The 24,025-nt window shown below is 52.2% G+C and overlaps 1 protein-coding gene across 6 annotated transcripts in view; it reads right to left on the bottom strand.

Annotated features, from left to right (window-relative positions):
- The window catches only part of SLC39A11 (solute carrier family 39 member 11), a 365,936-nt gene that overhangs the window by 45,816 nt on the left and 296,095 nt on the right, over positions 1-24,025 (bottom strand). For all 6 annotated transcript variants that reach the window (XM_043905660.1, XM_043905657.1, XM_043905661.1 and 3 more), the window contains one exon: positions 855-924. In XM_043905660.1, coding sequence (XP_043761595.1) covers positions 855-924 — 70 coding nt within the window. The remainder of the gene's footprint in view (positions 1-854; positions 925-24,025) is intronic.

Here is a 24,025-nt window from a genome sequence, read left to right as displayed (position 1 = left end):
GGGGGTGATGGGAGACCCTGGGGGAGACGGGGTCTGCATGGCAGCAGATGGAACAATAAGCTGACGGTGGAGATGCTGGGTGCGGGGATCCTGTGACTTCTGGAAGGTGGCTGAACCCATATGCATAAGTGGCGGGAGAGAAATCGAGGCTGAAGGTCAGCGTGGGCGTCACCAGCAAAGAGATGGAGAATCAAGCCCTGGGGGTGGGGGAGAACGGCCAGGGAAAGAGTGTCGAGTGAGAAGAAGGGGGCCCTGGAGATGGAGCGCCGGGGGACATGAGTTTCAGGAGAGGCCGTCGGACACGAAGCCGGCAGGAGAGCTGGGGAAGGAACAGACGCAAGAGAGGAAGCCGGGAGGGCCCGCGGCCAGAGAGAGGAAAGCAGGGGCTCGGAAGAGAGGAAGGGGTTAGGACGGCCAGCCGCTGCCGCCTTTGTGGTTCTTGGGCCTTTCCATCCACCTGGGGCTGAATTCTCGGATATGGGACCGGCGAATACCAAGGGCGATTGTGGTACTCGAGCCCTGGCGGATTCGAGCATCTGCTGGCGGGTCCTGGAATCAACGGCCCAGAATTACCGTCTTAGCGTGATTCATCCGTTTAAAGCATTTGGAGAACAGCATGCAATTACAGCCATGGTTGGTTTCCAAAACAGCTACCCCTTAGCTAGCTTGCTGGAAGAACTTGGCATAAGCCTGTTTCTTTGATGGAGCGTCTCTCTCAGGTGTGAGCGCCCCTGCCCTCCTCCTCGCCTCCACCAGTCAGAGCTGGGGGGCTGGGGTGCTGCAGAGTTCTGTGCAGACGGCTCACCCAAGGCACCAGCTGGCGCAGTGCCACCAGGGCACGGGGTGTTGCTTACCTGGCGCTCTCGAAGGTGGCCGATGCCGTCTTTCCTACAGCCCCAAATCCAACTCCAACCGCAAGACCCTCTGAAAGAGACAAAAAGATGCACGCGGCGTTAGGAATCACTCTTCTGTAATATTACACATGCATACGGGCTTCCCAGGGGGCTCCATGGTAAAGAACCCGCCTGCCAATGCAGGGGATGTGGGTTCGATCCCTGGATCAGGAAGATCCTCTGGAAGAGGAAATGGCAACCCTCTCCAGTGTTCTTGCCTGGAGAATCCCATGGGCAGAGGAGTCTGGTGGGCCACAGTTCATGGGGTCACAGTCAGACACGACGGAGCGACTAAACAATAATACGTGCACACAGCATTGAAGTTGGCTCAGAAGCCAAACCAGCAGACCGCCGTGGGCTGGCTCAGTGCTGTTGCCCACCAGGGCAGGGAGATGCATGGTCTGACCCACGTGGTGGGCGTACCCCTGGGGTACCATGGAACCAGTCACATACTCCATCACACCGGCAAACCTACGGTCCCTTCTGCATACTTTATAGTCACTCAACACGCTTACACTCGCTGTTCAGAACAGGCAGTTTCTTCACTTCTTCGTAAGAAACCAGAACAACAGGGTTTCGACATGACACAACCCAGGTTAAAAGCAGATCCTTCGAAGGCTCATTTCTGAAACAGGCATGCCAACTCTGTTTGCAGATAAAGGAACTCAATGTAAAGAACCAACCTTACATTTGTAAAGGTCAGTGGATTTTTCTATTATGTTGAGAAACTGAAGTTTTTGAGTCCCCGAGTTCATTTAAATTTGACTGTCTTAATCCTTTTTGTTAATTAAAAATGCTTGAAAAAAAGGGGGAGCTCTGATTCAGAGGTCCAGGCTCCTCAAGAATTGACAGCTTCTTGACCTTTTCTTTGTCTTTGTCTTTCAGAGATTTCCTCCGAGGGTGCGCACAGCAGAAGCTGTCACTCCAGGGAGGAGTTTGGATAATAAAAGTTCAACACTTTTAAGACAGCCTGATGCATATGACAAACTTCAAAAAGAATGAGCATCCTTGGTGAGGTTCCATATATCCCTGGGGGCTGAATTTCAGACCTGGCTAGGATGGATATGTCTCAGGATTTCAGGCATCCCTGGGATCGAGGGGGAGGTAGCCTCTAATGCGGCCCTCGAATCTTGGGAGCTGTCCATGGTCCTGAGAAGACAAAGGTAGAGGACATCTGAGCTGCCTCCATCTGGCCCATCTCCCACCGTGGGGGAGCCCAGGGTCCACAAGTCTGCTGTTCTCAATCTTTTTTTGTACCAACACAGCCCAGACCACAACTCACTCCCATCGGTAAGTGTGGGGTTTCCGGGGCCACGTTCTTCACCAGGTGTCAAAAGCTAAGCAGAGACTGGCCAGGGCTCCCTGACACCAGAGGGGCCAATCCCTCCCTTTGAGAAAACTTGCTTTCCTAAACCATAAACAGCAGCTGGTGGCTCTTTTGTTAAAGATTCTGCTCGAATGAGTCATTTAATGTAAATGATAGTGCAGCCCTGACAATAGGGCTTACATTAATTAGCAAACTAACCCTTTCTAGTTCTTTAGCACTTGACTTATTAATGCTCCCAACAGCTCTGGAGGTTGGGGGGTGGGGGTGGGGAGGCTATCCAACTAACGCAGGACAGAAAGGGCTCCTCCACAGTGACAGGGCGTCGAGGGGCAGAGCCAGGCTTGCCCTCTCACCATCCCAGTTGGCTGAGATGGGCTGCAGCTATTCTCCCAGGTGTGGACAACACGGGCTGGCATCGGAGTATCTGCATCCCAAGGAGGTTCTGAGCAAAGTGAACGCATCATGCCTCTGCCCCGCCCTGTAGCTTGGCCACGCCCACAGCGGGTACCACGGCCTCTGCCCCACCCTGTAGCTTGGCCCCGCCCCGTATCTTGGCCCCGCCCACAGTGGATACCACAGCCTCTGCCCTGCCCTGTAGCTTGGCCACGCCCACAGTGGGTAAGTGTGGGGTCTCCGGGGCAACGTTCTTCACCAGGTGTCAACCCCTGCCGCCAAATGCACACACGGTGGCCTCCTAGGTGGCTCAGCAGGTGAAGAGTGCCCCTGCAACGCAGGAGACACAGGAGACGCAGGTTTGATCCCTGGGTTGGGAAGATTCCCCTGGAGAAGGAAAGGGCAACCCACTCCAGTATTCTTGCCTGAAGAATTCCCATGGACAGAGAAGCCTGGAGTCAAAAGGGTCAAAAAGAGTCGGCCACGACTGAGCACACACACGCACACCTTAGGTGGTGGCCAACTCAGTTTCCCCCTTGATTTGGAATAAAGGAGAGAAGAGGTAACGGAGGAAGGGAATGTGACTGCATGTCTCTGAAGGTGGAGGAGTACCTGACAGATTATTGAGGAACCAAGACGAATGACCCACACGACAGGATCGTAAATACGGGAACGGAGGCAGACTCTGAAGAGTCTGGGTGAAACAGGGAAGAGAAAAAAATGCAACTGGTGTTCACACCTCAGGGCTTCCACCAAAAGTGCAAATCAGGGAGATAATTAAGACAAGAATCCAAAGTGGCTGGAATATTATCAGTAAGCCAGGCCTCTTTTCACAGCTACTGCCATTAAGCCAAGTGCAGAGAGAAGCGAGACAAGCTTCCAAACCTGAGGTTATAAGGCCCCAGGATGCAGAGAGAGTCCTGAGGGCAAACTTGAGAACAAGCTCTAAACCTGCTCTGCCCATTTGATCTTCTGCAGGGTGGGGGGGGGGGGGTGGGTTTTGCCTCTCACCATCTCCCATCCCTCCTGAATCGCCGTCTCTCCCCGTCCTCCATGGGGAGGGGGTGCAGGGGCCTTCTGTTCCTCCTTGACTGGGGAGCAGCCACCACCTTCAGAGACCAGCTCTCCACCCAGGGAGAGAGAGTCTCAACCTCCCTTCAACAAGCTAGTCCTGGGTCTCCCCCTGGTCTGCACCCCTCTGCCTGCAGTGTGGGTCATTTTTCTCTTGTTCCAGAGATGGGAACAAGTAAGCCCCCCATCTCATATCATTTCTCCACCTTTTCTGTATTTTGGCCATGCCACATAGCTACTCCCCAGTCAGGGACGACTGTGATGGGGAGAGACGGAGGGCTGTGCAGAGAGGAGGGGTGGTCTGACAATGGCCCTTCTAGCCAGATGATGCTTTACCACTACTTTTGCTTTAGGAGCAAGTCTGAACATTATTCGTGCCCAGGTCACTCACTGAAAAACAGACAAATAACCACCCTGGAGCATGAGCTGCTGGACGGGACCACGGGGGCCACGGGGGCGGCCTCAGGAGCCGCCAAGGGGGCCGGGCAAGCTCAGCTTAGGTCCCTCCTCCGCCCACCTGGTCACTGTCGCTAAGCTGGTAGATGGATATCAGGCCAGGTGAGGGGGCAGTGCTCACCACACGACGTAGGTGTCCCCTCCCCAGCCATCAAGGACTTACACACACCATAGGGCGGCCCTGCTGCCTTCGAGCCCAAGCAGATCCCACAGCTTGGAGGAGGTTTTGGGGGAGACTGGCCCCCAACATGTGAATTCCCCTTCCTAGCCTGTGGGAAGGAAACCCAGGGAGATGGGAACTCTGAAATATTACACATTTATTGAACAAAGGTATTGCCACAGAATTCCATTGCCATGGAATTCCTATAGGGTCTTGAAAAAGTCCAATAAAGGATGGAAGTTATCAACTTAAAGTATTATTTTTTTTTTTAGAAAAAGTAGTTCAACACACTTTTCTACTGTGGATTGTGAACCCTGCTATTCATACGGGATGAAGTTAAGTTTGGGGAAAGATGAAAAATAGAGGTGTTCCAGAAGAGGTGGGTTTAACTCCAATTCTTTTTTTCTTATTTATCTACTAATTTATTTATTTTTATTGAAATATAGTTGATTTGCAACATTGTTAATTCCTCTTGTACAACAAAATGATTTGGTTATACAAATAACTTATTTTACTTTCCTGGACTCCAAACTCACTGTGGACAGTGACTGCAGCCATGAAATTAAAAGATGTTTGTTCCTTGGAAGAAAAGCTATGACAACCCTAGACAGCGTATTAAAAAGCAGAGACATTGCTTTGCCGGTAAAGGTCCATAGAGTCAAAGCTGTGGTTTTTCCAGCAGTCATGTGCGGATGTGAGAGCTGGACCGTGAAGAAGGCTGAGCACCAAAGAACTGATGCTTTCGAACCGCCTTTCTGCAGGGAAGGGCAGGCTGGGGCCAGCTGCCCGGGAGGCACACCTTCATCGCTGTGGCCGCGCCTGGCCGCGCTCTGCCCCGCAGGCAGAGTCAGGGTACAACTAACTCCTTGTGGGGGACACCTCTGGAGGTGCAGGGGGGTATGTAGTCATGGTTTTATGACTCCTCTAAGCAATTGGGAGGAGACTTTTTTTTTTAAGTCCCTTGGAGGACTTCTGCATGAAATTAGACTTTGGCAGTTCTTTTAGGATGACGAATAACCCCATTTATCCCTCCCCATACCTGACTCCCACCAAAGCATTTCCAAAACCAGACAAAGGAAAGATTTTGATGCCTCAGATCACTGTAATGCTTGGCGGCACTGAAGGCAGATGGTTTATAGTACAATGCATGTGGCTCATGAGGGCAGTGGGGAGTGGTCCTTGTTTTCTTACTGGGAGGTTAACAGAGGAGGAAATTCACTCTCTGCCTCCCCCAGCCCAGTTCTGTGATTGCCAGGTGCAGGGTGGGGGCCCTCGGGGCTCCTCTGGGTGGGCCCCACGTGGTTGTGGCTCTGATGGGTGAACCTGCCCTCCCAGCCTTGGGTTATCACGCACAGGGCAGAAAGGTCAGGGGCTGTGTTCTCCCGAGTCCACATCTTGTAAACAAAGCTGACCTACAGGAGAAAAGAATGTCACGGGGACGAAGACAGCAAGAAAACTGGCCCTGAAGTGTTTATGTCTGTGTCTGATTTATCCCTGCAGCCTGAAGCCCAGCTGCACCTCTGCCCTTCCTTCCTGTGTTTGACATGTACCCACACCCTTTCAACACCTTGATTTTTTTCCTAAACCCACCTTCCAGTTTTACTTTTTCTAAGACTTTAGGCACAGAAAGAGGCTTCATTTCATGCTCTTATTTTGAAATTAAAAAGTGGTTGTTTTCAATTACACTGTTTACTACTTTTTAATCACGGTGATATACTTTCACATGAAAAAAAAACCCAAAATGCTCAGAAAAAGTCTGAAGTAATAAATTTCCCTACCTCCAATTCCCCATCCTTAGTTTTACTCCCAAGAGGCAATGTATCTCTTAACAATTCTGACTTTCAATTCTCTGATGGGTACCACTATCACTTTAAATAACATATTAATATATTGGTTTCTTAAGTTTTATCACAGTGTTGACTTAGAGAGTCTGCTGATAGCTCCATGGTTTCTTCCTTATCAGTCTTACTGTTGAGTGTCCCTTATAAATGCTGAGGAATGCAGAACATATACTTCCCACCTCATGCCTTTATCAAAATTATGGCATTTGATATTGCTCTGTAGATAATATTTCATTTATGATTTATTCTCAAGACAATTCAAAAATTCAATCCAGATAAAATGTGAATTTACCATATTGGGGTGCTAACAGCATTCTCTATGTAATCAGGTTGCTATGTGAGGAGAAGGAAGAGCAAGCCTAAGGCTTTAAATCTTCCCATTTGAAGAAGATGGTCCCCAGGCCAAGTGGGCTCTTTCTTGACTCCTTTTCAGCATTCATTCCATCTTCTAGGTGTTCATTTTCTAGGGCTCCCCAGGTGGTACTAGTGGTAAAGGACCCACCTGCCAATGCAAGAGATGCAAGAGACTCGCGTTTGGTCCCTGGGTTGGGAAGATCCCCGGGGTAAGAAGTGGCGGCCCACTCTGGGATTCTTGCCTGGAGAATTCCAGGGACAGAGAAGCCTGGAGGGCTCAAGTCCATGGGGCGGCAAAGAGTCGGAAATGACTGAGTGAATGGGCACACAGCAGTCTTAATTAGCTACTGCTGTCCTTCCTTCCTCCCTTCCTTCCTTTCCCAGTTGTTACTTTTAACTGTGGTAAAAACAGATGGGCAAGGAAGCTGGAAGGAAGGTTAGGACCAAATCCACCAGGATGAAGCATCTCTTGAGAACTAACAAGAGAAGCAGAGGGGTGAAAAAAGCAGCAAGCAAGAGGAGGATGGAGAATGGCCTTGGAGAAAATTGATGACTGATGACAGAACAAGCTCGCACCCCGCAGAGGATCAGCAAAGATGATCCCATAAATCACCGCGAAACACTTGGCAAATTTAAAGTCTGGTGTAAATGCCAGATATTAATAAAATATTCAACTCGGCCGGCAAGGTGCTCTGAGCCCAGAGGCCTTCTTTTAATTAATGTCAGATTTGATCCAAGACATGCTCAAGACAGATGGGCGGACGCTCAGAAAATCCTCCCCTGACCAGCTTCATCACCAGCTCCTGCATTCCTGGAGAACCTTCTCTCCTGCCTGACATGTGCAGTCCTGTGTTTCTCATGGGCAGGGATGCAAGACAGACGTGGGCTACCCCTGGAGAGTAGGGGATGGAGGTGAGGAATATGACGTTGTTGTGACCCCAATGGGGGAGGCAGGGCAGTCAGCATTCTAAAAAGAAGACTGAGATTTGAAAGTGCCTCGCCAATTACACTTGAAAGCTTTCGCACAGCAGAGGAAACCATCAACAGAAGGAAAAGACAACCTACTGAACGGGAGGAGATATTTGCAAACGGTACGACCGATGAGGGGTCAGCACCCAAACTACATCAATGGCATCCAAGTCAATGTCCGAAAACCAAACAACCTGATTGAAAAACGGGCAGAAGGCCTGAGTAGATGTTTTATGAGGAAGACACACAGGTGGCCCAACAGGCATATGGAAAGACACCCACAAGGCTGACCGTCAGATTAGAAAGCCTGGCCCTCGACAGGCGCCAGGAGGCCGTGGGTGTGCTGGTGTCCGGGTTCCCCCAAAGGAGCGGTGGGCGCTGCCTTGCCCTTGTCCCCGTAGGCCCCCAGAGCCCTTCCTTCCACCCCTGCTCAACCACGGCTCTCTTCTTCCACCGCAGACAACCAGCAGGCGGAGGAAGTCCAGGCTCCGTGGTGTCTGCTCATTCCTGCTTGCTGTGGCTCCCCTGACTTTCAGGGCCCAGCTGGACTGTTGCGTGTTTGGGACTGAGGATGTAGGCCTATGGCCTGCTCCAGCAGATAGATAAACATTTGGTTTTTCTAGAGGTTCTTGCCCTAGACTGTGGTTTGCCGATGACTGCCGTGCGGTAGAGGTGGAGACAGTCATACCTGGATCTCCAGGGAGAGGCTGTAACCGTGGAAAGGCTTTCCATGTGACTTAGATTCTCACCTGTGAACCCTCCAGCCTCCTCCCCGTCTTCTTGCATGCATGCGTACATGCCTGCGTGCTAAGTCGCTTCAGTCGTGTCTAGCTCTTTGTGACCCCATGCACTGCAGCCCGCCAGGCTCCTTTGTCCATGGGAGTCTCCAGGGAAGAATACTGGAGTGGGTTGCCAGTTCCCTTTTCAGCCCCATCTTCCTTCCCTCCTCCAAAAGGAAAACCAAGGTCCTACACACCAGTGTTTTCCGGATGGAGCCCCACGGAGCTCCAGTAACCACGGAGATGGGTTCTATAGTCAAATATTGCATTGAACCATCTGAAATCACTGCTATTTAACGGTTGTTTTTTCTGGGACTATAAAACAGCAGTCTCATATGTCCAACCTAATGAGTTCTGGAAACCTTGAATATTCAGATTTCACGTGAACCTCTAAGGCCTGAAGAATCCCCTGCAGTGAAGAAACCTGTAGAACTTTGTTTCCCAAATGAAGTTGACACCGGAACCCTTTTATTAGATAACACCTGTTAACATCTTGCAGAACCTGTGTTTTGTAGGACTTTTTTCCTTGTGAATACTGCCTGGGAAAATTCAAGATAATTAAGAGCTTTCTAAGCTGGGGCTTCCCAGGTGGCGCTAGTGGTAAAGAACCCACCTGCCAATGCAGGAGATGTGGGTTCGATCCCTGGGTTGGGGAGGCCCCTTGAAGGAGGGCAAGGCAACTCACTCCAGTATTCTTGCCTGGAGAATCCCATGGACAGAGGAACCTGGCGGGCTGCAGTCTGTGGGGTCACGAAGAGTCGGACACAGCTGAGCAACTACGCACAGCCCAGAACAAGCTAGTCTCAAACCCGTCTCCCCATCACATCGCTGTATTGTAATAAAAGGAAATTCACTCTTCTGTGTGTCTTACTTATTCAGCTCACAGGACTTACTGACTGCTTACTCCATCCCTGCCAGGCATCTGCTTAGAACTGTAGGTGCCCTGAAACACGAATGTTCTAGCCAAGGAAGCCACCCTCTAAGAAGGAATCAGCCAGCCTGATTTGGAAGAATCAGGGAGGACTGCACGGAAGGAGTGATTTCTGAATTGAGGCTTCGTGGAACTTCCTAGATCAGGAAGCTGGTGGGCAGTACCCAGTGCAACGAGGTAGCCCCAGCTCACCTGGTCATACCCAGCCCTATTCTCAAAGGCTGCCTCCCAGGAGCTCAGGTCACCTTGTTAGGGGAACCACTGACCGAAACCGCCTACCCTCTCCAAGCATCAGAATAAACCACCTGCATGAGCTATCTCAGAGCAAGAGGTCCTGGTCAGGAACGCGGAACTAACCAGTTACCACCAACCGGAAGAATTTGGGCAAGGTCAAAGGGACAGAGGAGGTCCCAGTCCACATGTCCTACCAACCTCCCAGAACCCTTCTGACGGAATCCAACTACTGAGCGATGCTCAAGCTACCAGGAATGACCCTGAGTCAGAATGACTGGCAGAGACAACCCGGAATCTAACCCCATCACCACTGGACCTGAGACTGCGGGCCATGAGGCAGAGCCGTCCTCCCAGTTCCCTCACCCACTGCCCTCCCCCCGGGCACCCCTCCCGATAAGAGTCCCTCGATTTGTTAGCACAAAGAGTGTCTCCTCGGACAATCCATTTCTGAGCGTTAGACCAGAGCCCACTCCCGGGCCCCCCGCCTGCAACAACCTGGCAGACGTGACTGTTTGTCAGCTGCTTCCACTGCCTGTGTTTGCCTCGTCCTCTCCGATCTCCCCTGATGATGGTTTATTTCATTTCTTTCAGATCCAACAGCTTCACCATATGCTCTGAAGTTTAAAGTCCAGTGGGGGCCCCACCGCAGGACTCTTCCCCGCGACCCCTTCTCCTCTGTCCTTAAGTATGTCTCTGAGCCTCGTCACATAACTGTCCAAGGATGCCCCATGTGGCCGAGTGAGGGGCCGTCATGATGGCTGATCTGGGGAGGTGGGAGATGTGTGCCTTGCCGTCCCCCTTGGTTTGCGAGCCCTGGACCTCCAGAGTAGCAAAGCAGTGTTGGAAATGACGGTATAACTCTTCTGCATTTGCCCAGGGCAAAGGGCATTTCTACAGTCTAGAATGATGTCCTAACCACCGCCCCCACCCCGCCCCAAATCTCCCTTTGTTCATCCACAACAATAACTGAAGTGGACCCCCGCCCTCACCCAGTGGACTGGGCCCTGGGTCATCAGCAAGGGTGGCAGACTTCCTCTTGTAGTTTCAGCCCTTGGGGTTCCCCTGGGATGACTTGCTTTCCCCTAAGGGTAGCCTCAGTGTCTGCCTCATGAATAAGAAGAGCGTAGTCGGCATCAGCAATGAGACAGCGCGGGGACCACTGGGGCTGGACCAAGTGATGGGGCTGCAAGCCACCCGACTCTTGCTCCCAGATCAGGAGTTCGGGCCGGACCCTGCATTTAGCGACAGCTGTATCAAACATCTGCCGCTTGTAGCCTGAAAAGAGGAAAAGTCAATAACAGCAGGGATGGGAGACAGAGGTCAGTCCCGATGTTCTGCAGACCCTCCACAAAGGGCCATCCATCCAGGGATGGGGGAATCATGTCAGTCTGACGGGCAGCTCTTGGGGAGCTGGGCGGGCCAGCCTTGCCTCCCTTTCCAATGAAATCACCAGCAAGCCACCCCCGCACCCACCAACTTTTAAAAGCAGGTCAATCGCAAGCTGGCTGTTTTTCAAGCTGGTAATGACATATTTGTCAGTTTCATCTTTGCCTTTGTGTTCTAAGGTTCCCCTCAAAGACAGATTTTGTCTCTCCCTCTCTCATCCTGCAAAGGACAGGGTGACTCAGAGCTTGGCTCGGCGCTGATAGCGAGATAATGAGAAGTTTTTCATCAGCCTCTGGAGCTCAGATCCACGGTTGGCAGCTAGAGGGTGGGAGGGAATCAGAGCCGCTGGGAGCTCCTCTTGGCAACAGAGGCCACAGGGTCTTGTGGTGGAAGGTGGGGTGCAAACTTAGGAGTGACGATGGTACCGAGGGGCCTGCGATCACTGAGCGTGCCCTTCCATGAACTACCCTGGGGCTTGCGCAAGAGCCCAGGGAGGGTAATGTAACACTCGCCCCACGAGAGTGAGGTTTCCCAGCTGGCTCAGAGGTCAAGAATCTACCTTCCAATGCACGGGACTTGGGTTCAACTTCTGGTGGGGGTACTAAGACCCCACAAGCTGCAGGGCAGCTAAGTCCCAGCCCTGGAACTAGAGGACCAGCACGTCTCAGTGAAGACCCAGAGCAGCCAAAAAAAGAAAAAAAGAAAAGGAGAAAGAAAACCAAGGTGAATTCTCAGATCTGGTCACTAACAAGATGGTGGTGGTGATGGGTTGAATGTGTCATGCTGGCTCTTAGCCTCAGGCTCCCATGGGAAATGTGTTCAGGGTGTTCATGTGTGTGCGTGTTCAGTGGTTTCTGACTCTTCGTGGCCCTATGGACTGTAGCCTGCCAGGCTCTGTCCACGGGATTCCCCCAGGCAAGAATACGAGAGTGGGCTGCGATCTTCCTAACCCAGGGAAGAGTAGGTTCTCTGGCGTCTCCTGCACTGGTAGATGGACGCTTCACCACTGAGCCACCTGGGAAGCCTGTGGTTTCCATCTTAATAAGGGTGTATTAAGCTCCGGCTGACGGTAAACACATGTGTATCCTACACTTACAAGTCAGGCTGGCTGTCTCATTGTCATTTTGCACATGAGTAAACTGCGAGTGACTGTGATAAATGTATCATCTGGTTATAATTAATGGTGACAAAAATAATAGTCAGCCTGGGCTTCCCTGGTGGCTCAGATGGTAAAGAATCTGCCTGTGATGCAGGAGACCCAGATTTGATCCCGAGTCGGGAAGATCCCGTGCAGAAGGGCATGGCGACCCACTCCAGTATTCTTGCTGGAGAACCCCATGGACAGAGAAGCCTGGAGGGCTGCAGTCCATGGGGTTGCAGAGTCGGACGTGACTGAATGACTAACACTTTCACTCAAGTGAAAAATGTATAATCTGATTATGATTAAAGATTACAAAAATAATAGTCAACATCATTTCGCATTTACCACATGCCAGGTACTGCTAATATACTTTTTATGTTCTTCTCAAAAAAAAAAAAAATCCTGAAAATAGCCCTATCCTTCAGAGAACAATGCAGAGCTGGAAGCACAGGTGTGTGTGGAGGTGTGTTACCCGTCACAGGAGGAAACCCGGAGGAAGAAGTGGGGAATGGGAGACGCCTGGCCCTGCAGGCTCCCCTTACCACAGGCTGTCTCCTCTCCCCACGAACTGGCCTTGCCCTGGATGGCAGAGCCTCCGAGCTGAGCCTCATGGTCTGATGGATTCTCTTTAAAGTTTCCTGCAGCCGCGTCTGGTTTCACGCCAGGCGCCATCAGTGAGAAGACAGGACGATGGATAATAAAGCCCAGGGCTCAGATTCCTAATAAAACAAGACGGTGCTGTAATGTGCCCATAAGCCACGGCTAACGCCAAATGCAGTACAGAATTGAGAAAGAAAAAAAAAATCAATGTGTGATTTATAGAAAGAGTGGTTTTTACCTTCGGCATGTCAAACAATCCAGCAAAGTGTGAACATCTCACATCGTGTTAATTTTTAAAGTGCAATAAACTGGTCATCAGAAAAAGAAGGGAGGATGGTGTCAAAAGCCTGGAGGGATTGAAAAAAAAAAAAAAGAGCAGCTGTGCAAAGGGCGAGTGTGGGCCTCACCCCAGGCCTCCGGAAGGCGGGCGCCTCTCCACCACCCGGAGCACCTCTCCTCCAGGGAGCAGAGCGTCCTTCTATCTCGGCCCGCCGCGTCCTTCCACGTTCCCCACCCCTTCGCTCATCGAAATAAGAGTGTCCAGACAGTATTCCCCCGGGCCATCGTTCCCCTGGCCAGGTGCCACGTCTGAGATGGAGAGCTGCCTCCTGGGGCCCGCCCTCCTCTCCTGGGCCCCTCCGGCAGCCCTGCTCAGGGAAAGGGCTGCTCGCGTCTTCCCTGAAGATCCGCTCCTCGGGAGGGCGGAGGAGGGCTGACTGCAGACACCACGGACGGGGCTGTGATCACTCCCCAGTCCTCGAGGCTCAGGTGGCAGAGAGTCTGCCTGCCCTGCGGGACACCCGGGTTGGATCCCTGGGTGGGGAAGATCCCCTGGAGGAGAGAATGGCAACCCACTCCAGTATTCTTGCCTGGAGAATCCCATGGACGGAAGAGTCTGGTGGGATACAGTCCACAGGGTTGCAAAGAGTCAGACTCGACTGAGCGACTAACACTTTGACTTCACTTCCACCCCCACTGGAAGGGCAGTCTTTGGGGTTCCCATCCGTCAGGCCGTAGGGGTCCCTTGCTCGTCACACCTGAGCACTCCGTTCCCTTACTGACACATCCGAGTTCAAGTCCTTCCAGGCTTCCTGCCCACCCATCAGCACACCCAGGTTTAGCACAATGACATACATGTCCTTTATTTTTTTCCATCTATTTCTTATACAGATAACTCCAATATAAAAAGAGACCCCACCAGGTCTCAGAGCTACTTGGGGAGTGACTCCAACTAATGCCAGGCTACCCATGGGCCTTTCTGGTAGAACCCATCTTGGTTGAGACACGCGTGAGCACACACAGGTTTCCTGAGCTATACCAAATACGGACTGTGAACCAGGCAAGTCAAAAGAGCTGGCTGGAGGGAAACCGGAAGCAGTGACCCGTAAAAGGGATTCAAAGTGCCTTGAGGGTGCGACTCAGTGACCACAGCCCTGCGTTGACCGTCTCCTGTATCTCCATGGCCCTGGAAGCCAGACGGTGGGTGCTCCAATCCACACGCAGAATGACGGACCCTGCTCGAGAAAATGCGGTCTGCAGTTCTGGGGAAGGGAGGAAGTGAGGAAGGGAGTCTGGTCCCCGGGTGTCAGGACTCAGCTGGGGGGGGGAAGGCAGGGTGGGGAGAGACAGAGGAGGAGGGGAGTGGGGACGGGTCACAGACTCCCGAGCGCCAGCTGGGGTTTGTCACCCACACTGATGACGGGCTGCCCACGGCACAGGGCTGGGCTCGTGGCAGGGCAAAGACCGAGTGAAACAGACGGACGCCACGCAGAGAAGGAGTGAACGAAAGGACAGAGGGGGAAGGAAAGCGAGAGAAGTGCAGATCTTCTTGGGTCCGGGAGGGCTGGCTGGAGAATCTCGGCTTCGGCACAAACTGTCCCGGGGCGCGGGGCGGGAGGCCCGCCTTCGCCCTCTGCTGGTCTGCACTTTGGGGTACATCTTCTACAGACCAGGAGAGAGTGGGTCCCCCACCACTCGCCCAGGGGATGCCACGGTGCCCGGGCTGTGGTATGAACCAGACCCGGCACGAGGCTGACCTCCACATCTGCTAGAAGATGGCCGGAACACTCTCACCATCACTGACCTGTCCACCTGGGAGAAACTTCGGGCTTAACCAAGAATTAGACAGACACTTCTTCAAGGAAGGCGGGGGAGGGAGAGGGGTTGGTTAGCTGGAAGAAGCCACAACGCCAACCTTCCCCGAGGCTTCTGAACTGGCAGAAGCAGTCCGGCCCATGACGAGGCCTGCGGCGGCAGGCATAGGCACTTCCTATCAGCCTGGCTGTGGACCTAAAAAGCCAGAGAGTGAGGGCCGATATGAACCAGGCCGGAAGGGCCAGCGGGGACGGCTCGGAAGTCAAAGCTGCTCTGGCTTCCAGTGAACCACCCTGGGCACCTGCGTCTCTTGGGTTACACGATGTCGCGGCATCTTTCTTGGTTTCTGTGGGTTCTCTGCACCCTCAGGCTGCCCGGCGACTTGGTCCATGGAAATGCAGGGATTCGAGCTGTCTGCAGGCACAACACCTCCCTCTTCCTGCTCTGCTGATTCACGCCTGGCTCCCAAGAAATTGATGGCTTGGGAGAGCTTGTGGCTCGCCTGACCTCCCCCAGAAGGGCTTGGTGATGACTTTGGGTACTAAAAGCACTAGTTTCCAGGCAACCAAAGAGCAGGGCTCCCGTTAGAGCTCCTTGTTTTGCAAAAGCAAAGCCGAGCAGCAGATAATTAAACTGGCCAAGGCGACATCTCAGGAATAACCTGAGTCCGCCAGCTAAGATCCTGCTAAGACCCCTGTTCACCAAATAAAGGAAAACAGACTCGCCTGACCGTGACTCAAAGGGACTCCCAATCTCGCATTAATTGGGGGTGTCAGTGGGTCCACGGACCCAATCAGACAGCAACCCAATCAACGGCTGACAAATAGGCCACTTTCATGCCCCTTTATCAAAAAAATAAAAAAGTTTCTTTGAACAGGAAACAGTGGCCTCTGGTTTGAACACCTCCCATCTGTCTGAATCGACTGTACACATTTGCCATTTAGGCTAGCTTGCTTTATTCTTCTTTGTAAGTCGAGGTCAGGGGGCATCTCATTAGCCCAAAAGAACCTAGAGCTCAGAAAAGGCCACCTTCTTCCTTTCCTCCCCTCTTTTCCTCTTCGCGAGGCTCAGGCCTTGAGACCTTGCCCCTCTGTTCTGTTCCATGACGGATGAGCCATCTTCTAATTCATGCCTGTCTCAACTTCCAGGCACTCGTCAAGGGAGGCATGGAGCCTGGCTTCGCAGCAGGAAGGGAGATGAAGCTCTGGCTACCGTGAGTGCCCGCGTCTCCCATCACCCCCAGTCCTTTCCTCTGCCCCACGTGCTTTCCACAGCCCCCTTCCCCTCTGACACCCTTCACGGGGGAGTGCACCCCAAGGAGCATGCTCACCCTGCCTCTGTAACCGCTTCTGTGGTTCTAAGCCTGGAGGACAGCTAAGACCCCAGTCCCTTGGAGGCCAGTTTCCAGGTAGCTGGACCTCCTGGCTGGTCCTTGGATGGGCTGCATCTGAGTCATCCACGGCCCACCTTTAAAACACCCACCAAGGATTCAGTGAAGCAAGGGGCAGGGAAGCTGCGTTTGTAACAAGCATGACAGACTGATGTCAGCACTGCCGACGGGAAGCCTTAGGGAACCGAGTCCAGGACACAACCAGACAATGTCGAAATACCTCTCACAGCTGAGAGAAATCTGCACCCTAACAGAAGTCTCCAGGAAACAGTCGGCCCCAAGGGACTGCATCTTATAAGACCATCATGGAGGCACTCTACCCATCAGGTGATTAATTACCTGGGGGCAGCTGCAGGAAGCCAGGCTGCAAGGAACCAGCCAATTTCAGTGAGTGATCCTCAAGCCTCGTCACTCAGGAACCACCCTGCCCAGAGCCCAGGGCCAGGCTTTAAACCTCACGACATGCTTCCTGGTCTGCCTCGCAGAAGCAAGCTATTGTCCTTCTCTGGACAGGGCTGGCTGTGTCACGCCTCAGGTGCAGGCAGGCGGGGTCTCTTCCACACGGCCACAGACTCTCTAGTGGTGCCAGGGGGGCTCTGGAGCAAGTGGGCTTCGGTAGTTGCAGCACGTGGGCTCGGTAGTTGAGGCACACGGGCTTAGTTGCTCCATGGCAGGGGGGATCTTAGCTCCCGGACCAGGGATCAAACCTGTGTCCCCTGCATTGTAAGGTGGATTCTGAACCACTGAACCACCACGGAAGTCCCCAGGGGTGAGATTTTCAGTCCTGCTCTTCAGCTGCCGAGGAGAGTTTGGTGCTCGCCAAATCTCTATCTGCACTGACTTCTGAGCCATGGGTATTCACACAGAACTCCTCCACCAGGCCTCTCCAGGTCCCCCGTGGCTCCGAGTTATCCATGAAAGCTTCTTTTCCAGGCAGATCCCACAGAGCTGCCACGTGTTACAGCTCCATGGATCAGGTTCATCCAGGAAGAGTGGGGAGATGCAGATAGGGGAGACGTGGTTACAGACAGCAAGGCTGGGGCATGTGTGTGCAAGCGCCAGATGGCAGAGTGCAGTCCCGCACACCCCTCCACCCCGGGACGTCCGCGTGGCGCCATGCCGGACAGACGCTCGGACCCTGGGGGACCCACAGACACCGCCTCCATCCTTTCTCCCTCCAGCCAACGTCAGCGCACCTGACACCTCCCACAGCAAACCATCCTGGGATCATGCAGGGCAAGCATTAGGCAAAACCTTGAGACAGGCTGCTGATTTCAAAGAAGACGTCATCCACCCCATCCTACAGGCTTCCCTGGTGGCTCAGTGGTAAAGAATCCACCTGCAATGCAGGAGTCGCAGGAGACGTGGATTAGAGCCCTGGGTCAGGAAGATCCCCTGGAGGAAGAAATAGCAACCCACTCCAATATTCTTGCCTGGAGAATCCCAGGGACAGAGGAGCCTGGTGGGCTACAGTCCATGGGGTTGCAGACTTGGACACAACTGAGTGACCACACACACACACACACACACACTCCATCCTACAGGTGCCAAGCTTGTGGGGGTCCAGGGTCATGAAGTCACCTCGAACAATCTAACTAACAGGGTTTTTGCCGCAGCTGAGGGTCCACTCTTAAGCACGGATATTTTCCTTCATTTCGATAGAAGCTACTCTCACAAAGCAACTCATCTTCCTGCATCCTTCATTTAATTGAATTTCATGTCTGCACCGCTGACTCAGAATCGGCTCAGAAACACTCATTACCATGTGAGGACGTGAGACACGATGGCCTCGGACATCTGAACGTGGAAGGGGACGTCAGGTCCTCATTAGAGCCACCAGGCTGGTCTGCTGATGGAGGTGGCGTCTCTGTGAGCGACACGCGGTCATCAATTCTGTGTCCCAGTCCTTGTCGTCAGGACTTCTGCTTTCTTATCTCCTGGTTGTCAGGAGGCCTGCACGGAGATAGACCTTTCTCTTTCACATTTCATTTAAAATTTCTTCCTCATCTAATGAAGCTTTGGGAAGCAGATAACCAAATTGCTTAGACTTGGTCAGGGACTAAGGATAAGCAGTATTCTGGACTAAGGCAATCTTTTCTTTAGTTGAAGTACAGGCAATTTACAATATTTTGAGAGCTTCTGATGCACCACAAAGTGATCCAGTTATATAAATATAAATAGATACAGATATGTTCCTTTTCAGATTCTTTTCCATTATAGGTTATTACAAGATATTGAATATAGTTCCCTGTGCTATATAGTAAATGTTATCCATTTTATATATAGTAGTCTACATCTTCCAATTCCTAAATTCTTAAATTGTCCTCTACCTCTTTCCCTGCTGGTAATCATACGTTTGACCACTTCCAATTTGCCTTGATTCATGGACCTAACATTCCAGGTTCCTATGCAATATTGCTCTTTACAGCATCGGACCTTGCTTCAATCACCAGTCACATCCACAACTGGGTATTGTTTTTGCTTTGGCTCCATCCCTTCATTCTTTCTGGAGTTATTTCTCCACTGATCTCCAGTAGCATATTGGGCACCTACTGACCTGGGGAGTTCCTCTTTCTGTATCCTATCATTTTGGCTTCTCATACTGTTCATGGAGTTCTCAAGGCAAGAATACTGAAGTGGTTTGCCATTCCCTTCTCCAGTGGACCACATTCTGTCAGACCTCTCCACCGTGATCTGTCCATCTTGGGTGGCCTCACATGGCATGGCTTAGTTTCATTGAGTTAGACAAGGCTGTGGTCCTCACTGCAGGTGGTGACTGCAGCCATGAAATTAAAAGACACTTGCTCCTTGGAAGGAAAGTTATGACCAACCTGGATAGCATATTAAAAAGCAGAGACATTACTTTGCCAACAAAGGTCCATCTAGTCAAGGCTATGGTTTTTCCAGTGGTCATGTATGGATGTGAGAGTTGGACTGTGAAGAAAGCTGAGTGCTGAAAATTGATGCTTTTGAACTGTGGTGTTGGAGAAGACTCTTGAGAGTCCCTTGGACTGCAAGGAGATCCAACCAGTCCGTCCTAAAGGAGATCAGTCTTGGGTGTTCATTGGAAGGACTGAAGTTGAAGCTCAAACTCCAGTACTTTGGCTACCTCATGCCAAGAGTTGATTCACTGGAAAAGACCCTGATGCTGGGAGGGATTGGGGGCAGGAGGAGAAGGGGACGACAGAGGATGAGATGGCTGGATGGTATCACCGACTCAATGGGCATGAGTTTGAGTAAACTCCGGGAGTTGGTGATTGACAGGGAGGCCTGGCGAGCTGCGATTCATGGGGCCGCAAAGAGTCAGACACGACTGAGCGACTGAACTGAACTGAACTGAATCATATGTTTCTTCTCTGAGTCTGTGAGTCTGTTTCTGCTTTGTACGTAAGTTCATTTGTCGTATTTTTCTTTAGATTTCACATACAAGTGATTACCTTTCTTTGACTGACTTCATTTAGTATGCTCATCTCTAGGCCCATTCATGTTGCTGCAAATGGCACGATTTCATTCTTTTTATAGCTGAGAAATATTCCTTTGCATATATATAACACATCTTCTTTATTCACTCATCCTTTGATGGACAAGCTTTCATATCTTGGCTATTCTAAACAGCGCTGCTATGAACACGGGGGTGTATGTAGTATCTTTTCAAATTAGAGTTTTCATCTTTTCCAGGTATGTGCCCATTCTTTTGTGCATCAAATTCACATGCTTCAGGGTTTTTCTGATCTTTGTCTTGGAAAGAAGAGCCTTTTACCCTGACTTCCTGTTACCCGGCTGCACTCTCCATGAAAGAGCTCTTTACCATCTGCCCTGACCTTGCTGAACTGTGGGAGCACTCAGTTTCTGGGGGCTGGGAAGGAACCAATGAGTTAATCAGCTTTGTATCATATGCATGCATACACACACACAGACGTCCATCTATTTTTTTAATCCAGTTGGCAAGATGATCTTTAGAAGGCATTTAGGGGGCTGGCTTAGAATTTTCCAAAGATCCTGGAACATAACTTAGGATGAAAGGGGCGGTCTTCAATTTGTGGGGATTTAGTGCATGCAGCCTATAGGCCCGGCACAGTACGAGGGGTCACAGGGCTCAGAAACGTCCTCAGACTTCACAAGTTCATCCTTCCATGCAGACGGGAACCGTCCTTTCCTTTGCTCTCTGCTGTGTGTTAGGTCAGCAACCAGTTTCTTCTTTAAAGTAGCTCCTAAATTCACTTCTCTCTTTCTAGGCCGAACTCGTCATCTCAGCCTGAGCTCTCGTCACCAAACGGGTTTGGCGTCTCCGTTCCTGCGATTCGCATGCAACTCCGTCGTCAAAATAAGCATCAGCCCTAGCAAAGTTCCGAAGCCCCACGAGCATTTCCCACTGTCTCACCACTTCCTGAGCCCTCCTCCCCCAACTCCCCAGGCCGAGGACCAGGCTCCCCAGGTCTGGTCCACCCCCACTCCCCAGGCCCAGGAAATCCACTGCAGAGAACACTCTTCCCCAGAAACTTTCGAGGGGAGATTAAACTCCATCCTCTCACCCCACATCTCTGGAAATGCTTTGAAGTTTCCACTGGTTTATTTTATCTCATTTTTAACCCACCCTTAAGTTGGGGGTAGGGAGGAAGTGGAGGTGATACGACCAACATTCTTGGAAAGGAGCAGATCGAGGACACTGGTCTTTTTTAAAGAACATGTGTTCAGTGCATTTGGTCCTGAGAAGATACTCCAGACTTTCCATCATCACCATTGGGGGGAAAAGAAAATTCTATTTCTTAAGACACTCTGCTGCACTGTAGTGGGCTGGAGTGTGTTTCACCCCTTCCAAAAAAATATATGTGCAAATCCTGACCCCTGTACTTGTGAACATGGCCTTATTTGGAAATGGGCTCTTGACAGATGTAATTAAGGTTGGGATTTCAGATGACAGCGTCCTGGATTGGGATGGACCTTACATCTAAAGGGCTTCCCTTGTGGCTCAGCTGGTAAAGAATCTGCCTGCAATGTGGGAGACCTGGGCTCAATCCCAGGGTTGGGAAGATCCCCTAGAAAAGGGAAAGACTACCCACTCCAGTATTCTGGCCTGGGGAATTCCATGGACTGTATAGTCCATGGGGTCGCAAAGAATCAGACACAACCGAGCAACTTTCACTTTCACTTTTCATCCAAAGGCAAGTCCTTATGAGTGCAGACAAGGGGAAACAGACACAGAGGAACACCAAGGGGAGACGATTTGAAGATGGAGGCAGAGACCCGGGGTGAGGCGTCTACACAGTAAGGAAAGCCAGGAGCACCAGCAGCCACTGGGTGCGGAGAGAGAGGCCTCGACAGATTCCCCCTGAGAGCCACCGGGGAACCAGCCTCACCCACACCTTGATTTTGGACATTTTGCCTCCAGAACTGTGAGCCGTGAAGCCACCGGGCGTGTGGTGCTGTGTTACAGAAAACTAAGACCCCTGGCTGAGCCCCTGGACGCGCACTTTGCAGGGACAGACTCTGAAGGTGCCGCTTCGCCAGGCAGGGAAGAGAAGGGCTTCAGGGGAGACGGCGAAAGAGTCAGGGCATCACCCCAGCCTCGGCCTCTCCTGCCCCAACTATCATGCAAATGGCCACTGGGGACTTTCCTGTGGTCCAGTGGTTAAGGATCTGCCTGGTCTGGGAGGATCCCCGATTCCATGGAGCAGCCAAGCTCGTGCTCCACAGCTACTGGGCCCGCACACTCTAGCACCTGTGTCCACACAAGGGAAGTCACGGCAACCAGACGGGGGCCCCTATAGACAGAGCCCATGCACAGCAATGAAGAGCCAGCGCAACCAAAAGTAAACAAACAAATGTGTTAAAATTGTCACTGAAATTTCTACCTGTTCATTTGAACATGAAGGGGCCACCGTAACACGATGGATGACAAAGTCCCAGCCCATCGAGGTGGTAAAACAGAACTCAAGAGAAAGACCAGAGCTGCAGGCTGGCCGCTGCCCACATGCCCCCCCAGCCCCACAGACTCCCCAGACATCCGCCTTCCTCTGCGGGTCCTGATAGGAGCCTGTCCCCTTCCTGGCCTGCAGGTCCCCGCTCCCTCCCAAAAGAACCGTGTTCGTTACTGAAAAGTCTTCTCTGACTTTTCAGCCTCCAAAGCGAGAGGTCGCCAGGACTGTCCTTACAAAAGTCTCTTGGGCTCCCTCCTTCCTGTGTTTACCCCCTCGCAGCCCCAGCCCAGATCCCCGCCCCCTCTTTCTGGAATGATTTAAACAGCTTCTCGGCTGTCTCTTGCCTCTGGAAAGTGACACCCTAAGGAAGTGTCACTAGCTTCCTTCCGCAGGAAGCTGCCCCCGCTTCCTCTCCTTGGATGCTCAGGCCTGCTGCTCCCCGCTCTCCCCGAACCGACGTGAAACCGGCCGCCCTCCTCTGTTCCCTTGGGCTGTCCTGCCCGAGGGCCCCCTCCAGACACGAGCACACACCCCCGCTTCTGTGCCTTTGCGTCCACTGTTCCCCTGGCCCTGACGCGCTCCCCACCCCTCGACAAGGACCCCACACACATTCCAAGGCCTTGTTCTCAATCCCACTTCTCCCCAAGAGGCCAATTCAAATACAACAAACTAGCGAATGTAACACAAAGGAGGCAGACTCACAGCCGCAGACAGCAAACTAGGGGTCACCACTCGGGACAGGGAGGCGGGGAGGGGGTGGGGGGCAGGACAGGAGTGGAGGTTTACGAAGTACCAACCACTATGCATAAAATAAGCTATAAGGACATGCTCTACAACATAGGGAACAGCACCAGCATTTCCTAATAACTATAAACGGAGTACAATCTGTAAAAGTTCTGGATCACTATACTGCATGCCTGTAACTTGTATAAAATTGTACATCAACTATACTCCAGGACTTTGCTGGTGGTCCAGCGGTTAAGAATCCGCCTGTCGAGGCAGGGGTCACAGGTTTGATCCCTCGTCTGGGAAGATCCTACATGCCACCGGGGCGACTAAGCCCGTCCGCCACAGCTACTGAAGCCCAAGTGCCCTAGAGCCCGTGGTCCACAGTCAGAGAGGCCACTGAGGTGAGTTGCCCCCGATGGCCGCAGCTAGAGAGAGCCAGGGCACAGCACCCAAGGCCCAGACAGCCAAAAATAAACAACCATCTATACTTCAACTAAAAAAAAAAAGAAAACAAAAACTCTAGGCACCTTAGTCATCTTTCCGTCACCAAGCTGTCCTAATAGGAAAGTGAGCATGTCTCACACCCCTTTTATTAACTGCTTTACAGATCTGGACTGAGCCCCAGGCAGGCTCTAGCGATGGAAAGATGAATCAGAGCCAGGCCCTGCTCAGCAGGATCGGGCAGCCCAAGGAGGGAGGCAAGCAGGTAAGCGCACAGGTGTGAGTGAGGCGGGAGCACTGCAGTGAGGGGGCCCAGAGGGGAGCGGGCAACCCTCAGAGGGAGCGCCCCGTCCTCCAGGTCAGCCCCACTTCCGCTCATCCACCTCGGAGCTGGGCCTCGGGACCCACAGGGGACTCGATGTAGGAGCTCGGTGAGGTCGGAGAGGTGCTGACCTAGACTTGGGGGTGTTCCCATCTGAAGCCTTCATGGAGGAGGTGGCTTTTGAGTTGGACGTTAGAGGCTGTATAGGGGGTTTGGCAGGGAGAAAAAAGGGGGAAAAACCCTAGAGAGAGTGAACTGTGGCCTTGGGAGGTGGGCATTCTTGGAGGGCTTTGCCTGTGGATGGGACAGTGAGCAGCTGGGTGTGGTTGGAGCCAGGGGGCTGTGGTGCAAGGACAGGACACGCTCTTGCCCGTCTGTCTGTCTCCCTGGCCAGACCTGAGCACAGGGTCAGCAGGAAAACGAATTTAAGAGAGAGCCATCTGCCCCCGCAGGACCTCTTGTTTGTTTCGTTGAGTCACTAAGTCCTGTCCGACCCTTTGCGACCCCATGGACTGTAGCCCACCAGGCTCCTCTGTCCATGGGCTTCTCCAGGCAAGAACACTGGAGTGGGTTGCTGTTTCCTCCTCCAGGGGGTC

The sequence above is a fragment of the Cervus elaphus genome, chromosome 5 (genome assembly GCF_910594005.1).
Source record: "Cervus elaphus chromosome 5, mCerEla1.1, whole genome shotgun sequence".
NCBI classification, from domain to species: domain Eukaryota; kingdom Metazoa; phylum Chordata; class Mammalia; order Artiodactyla; family Cervidae; genus Cervus; species Cervus elaphus.
Note: the sequence above shows the minus strand (reverse complement) of the source record. Positions and strands in the feature narration are given on the sequence as shown.